The sequence below is a fragment of the Amphimedon queenslandica genome, unplaced genomic scaffold, assembly GCF_000090795.2.
Source record: "Amphimedon queenslandica unplaced genomic scaffold, v1.1 AMPQUscaffold_12097, whole genome shotgun sequence".
Lineage (NCBI taxonomy): Eukaryota > Metazoa > Porifera > Demospongiae > Haplosclerida > Niphatidae > Amphimedon > Amphimedon queenslandica.
The window spans coordinates 6,545-9,784 of NW_003547664.1; the positions used below are offsets into that span (position 1 = coordinate 6,545).

Sequence of the window (3,240 nt, forward strand, 5' to 3'; positions counted from 1 at the left end):
GAGTCTACGCTGGAGATGATGACGTTATAAAGGGGATCCTGTCGGAGCCCAAGTTTAAAGAGATTTGTAAAGAACAGCTTGACCCCATCACAGAAAAGCTAAAAGTCGATGATATTGCAACGAAATTGCTGAATCTTTTCCTGGAGCTGTCAATAGCTACACCAATAGATGATAAATATTTCATACCAGCTCTCCTTCCAATGAGAGATGTTACAGGTATCAATCCTTTTAATGATCGTGAGCCATTGCTGTTTTACTTCAAGAAGGCTACCCCGATGGGCCTTTTCTGCTCTGTTGTTACTCATCTTCTTTCCAGGCCTTGCTACGAAATCGCTTCGACAAAAATTGACAATTTCTCAAATTATATCAAAATAATTCATGAGGAGTTGTGGTATCGTGTTGTTCTAGTTGAACAGATCAATTGTATTGAAGTCCATTGTGAGGAAGAAAGCATTGAATGCAGTGTAAAGAAAGATGTAAGAGAAGCAATCACTTCTGCAGCTGAAAAACACAATCTCAGTGAGAGTCATAGGAATCCTGAGATCCGGTTTTATTGTTCATGTGAGTGTGGTCCTGCTGGAGGAGGTGTGGCTAAGGGGGAGAAGCATACGGTAATAGTTAATGAGGAACGATGGATCTTTAGATCACTGAAACAGAAGAAATCTACAAATGTGATGAGAAGATAAAGTGGAAGTCCTGGCTTAGTAGTAAGTTGTTATTATTATTATTATAACTCATGTCTCAAACGGAAGTGAAATTTGCTGTAGATTTTGAACCCCATTTTTGCATTTTCATTCATTTCCGTGTAAACAGAAGCATAAAACAGATATGGATTGCATCATTTTTGTTGCCATATAATCTTATTATGGTATTTCAGAAGTGGTTTAAAGCCAATAAAAATTTCACTTGGAATGCATTGATACAACTTTTGATATCTTCCTGATCAACTGGGCAAAGCAAAAGCTAACCTTGAAAAAGAAATCTTAAAAGAATGAAAGCAGCTGCTCATAGTTTAGCCATTATTATTATGATGTTTTTATTAAGAGACTGGAGGGAGGAGCCCAGTGACTCCATTACCAGTACAGGAAGACAGTTACATTGCAGAAGAAGAAGAAGAAGAGAAACTATCAAAGAAAGATGAAGATGAAGGAGGAGGAGGAGGAGGAGGTAAATGAATATAACAATATTATTATTTTATTATTTTATTTTTTGAGAATAGTTCAACAGAGAATTAAAAATTTAGACCCACTCCAACCACAGCAGAAGCAGTTTTCTCCTCATGTGCTTAAAAAGGACTCATTGCTAGGGTCTTATGATGGACAAAGTATTATAAAGTAGTGTGATATCTTGCTAAATTTATGCTATTTCTTTCAGGACACATGCTTATTCTGATATACACTGTTTTCTTCTTTTTTATTATTTATACCTCCAGTTGTGGACAAGGAAGTTTTATTGGTAAGATTGTGCATGCATTATACACTGTATAATTATAATAATTATAATTACAATAGCTCCTCTTCCTGGCATTAAAGTTAGCAGAAGTACCAATGTTGTTGTACCTGGTGGTATATCAAGTACATTGTATTTAGAAGAATTTGGTCTCGTCATTGTTTCTCCTCCTGATGCTCTTCCAGCTGGTTTATTTTTTGTAATTAATGTTCGTTTGAGCGTAGCTGGCCCTTACCTTTATCCTGATCCAGATAATCACACTATGGTACCTGCCAGTCCTGTGTATTGGTTGTCCAGCAGTAAGAAGCTCCTTAACCCTTTACAGTTGGGAATACGTCATTATACTAGTGAAAAGGCAGTTCTTAAAGTTTATTCAGCTGGAGACAGTCAAAGGGATGCGTTTTACATTTTTGAGGAGGTTTCTAATGTCACTGTCAGTAGAGATTATGTCTACTTTTCAGTTGACCACTTCAGTGGTTATACATTAAATAGTACTGAAACTACATTTTGTGGGACACTGTATTTTCAGAGATCTTCTACTAATTACCAATGGGACTACAACTATGTGATGCATAAATGCTCGTCAAGACATAATTTTGACATCGAAGTCTGTTTAATTATTAGCTAGACTATACTGTTAATTATTTCTTTTCATGTAGAATTGGATAGTGGAAATTAAGAATCATGGTATAATCTTTGACAAAAATAGTGAAGAAATAGAACTTGATATAGATTCCAACCCTTCGAATGATTGGGAAGCTGCACAGAAACTTGATTTGGTTGTAAGTCAAACCAAAATGATTATAGTTCAAGTATTTATATGAAATTAATAGTATACAATGGATGATTTGTTAAGTGAAAATGTTACAAGTAATATGCAGTTTTCACTGCAGTGGAAAGGAGGCTGGCATCTACCTCCAGCTACAGAAAATTTGTATTTTTCCTTGAAAGGTGCTCTGAGGCCAAAAAGGATCAAAGTGACAACACAATCAAGTAATTAGTTTCATTAACGCAATCAATTTTATTCACTGATGCTATTTTTTACTAAATAGTTAGTTACTGGGAACACTATAAGGATATCATCATTGTATTTGTAGTTTTATTTATTATAATTTTTATGCTTTTTATAGCAAAGTATTACCCAGATTATCATAAAGGAACAATAGGTAAGTAGAAGTTAGTGAGGGAATACAGCAGACGAACTTATGGGGCATATATATTTTTTATATTTTAAAAATTTTTATAGGAAATTTGTTGTTTCTTTTAAAAGTCGTGTTATTTGCATTAGTGATGTATTTATTGTCTCATTTTGTTCCTGGTAAGTGGATATTGGTGGGTATTATTATTTTTAATTCACAATTTAGAAATCGTAAGTAATCCTTTAATGGCGCTATGGACTAAATTAGTTGGTTCATCATGAAAGAAAACAATAATACATGTATGATCTTTTTAAATTTGTTTATAATTATTTATTATTTTTGTATAATAATTGCATGACTTTTGTATTATAATTATAATTTAATTTTTTACTGCATGACAGTACCACTATAAACCAGTGAGTGTAACCTGTCAAACAGGTTTACTAGTATTATAATACGAGTGGGTATTACTAGTATTCCTGGGCAAACAGGTATTACCAGTTGATCCTGGTAGTCAGATGATCACATTCTCTTTGGATAATAATTGTGAGTTCACTTTGAAGACCTCAGGGACCGAACCAAAGATCAAGTATTATGTGTACATGTTCAGTCCTCCTGGAGTACAGTATGTTTTACCACCATTTTACAATAT

General features: G+C 34.0%; 2 protein-coding genes across 4 annotated transcripts in view; both read left to right on the forward strand.

Moving 5' to 3' along the window:
- Nucleotides 1-3,240, forward strand: part of LOC109588432 (uncharacterized) — a 14,305-nt gene that overhangs the window by 5,704 nt on the left and 5,361 nt on the right. The window lies entirely within an intron of this gene.
- LOC109588434 (uncharacterized) lies at nucleotides 8-2,921 on the forward strand. The gene is made up of 10 exons (XM_020004604.1): nucleotides 8-707; nucleotides 1,045-1,167; nucleotides 1,220-1,324; nucleotides 1,375-1,455; nucleotides 1,512-2,056; nucleotides 2,109-2,231; nucleotides 2,283-2,442; nucleotides 2,502-2,615; nucleotides 2,696-2,767; nucleotides 2,814-2,921. The coding sequence occupies exons 4-10, from the start codon at nucleotides 1,380-1,382 to the stop codon at nucleotides 2,867-2,869; spliced, it is 1,146 nt and encodes a 381-aa protein (XP_019860163.1). The 5' UTR covers nucleotides 8-707; nucleotides 1,045-1,167; nucleotides 1,220-1,324; nucleotides 1,375-1,379; the 3' UTR covers nucleotides 2,870-2,921.

Coding starts and splice junctions, on each gene's coding strand:
- LOC109588434 (XM_020004604.1), top strand. CDS start 1,380: ATGCTTATTCTGATATACACTGTTTTCTTCTTTTTTATTATTTATACC. Junction 2,057..2,108: donor GACATAATTTTGACATCGAA/GTCTGTTTAATT, acceptor CTTTTCATGTAG/AATTGGATAGTGGAAATTAA. Junction 2,232..2,282: donor CACAGAAACTTGATTTGGTT/GTAAGTCAAACC, acceptor TGAAATTAATAG/TATACAATGGATGATTTGTT.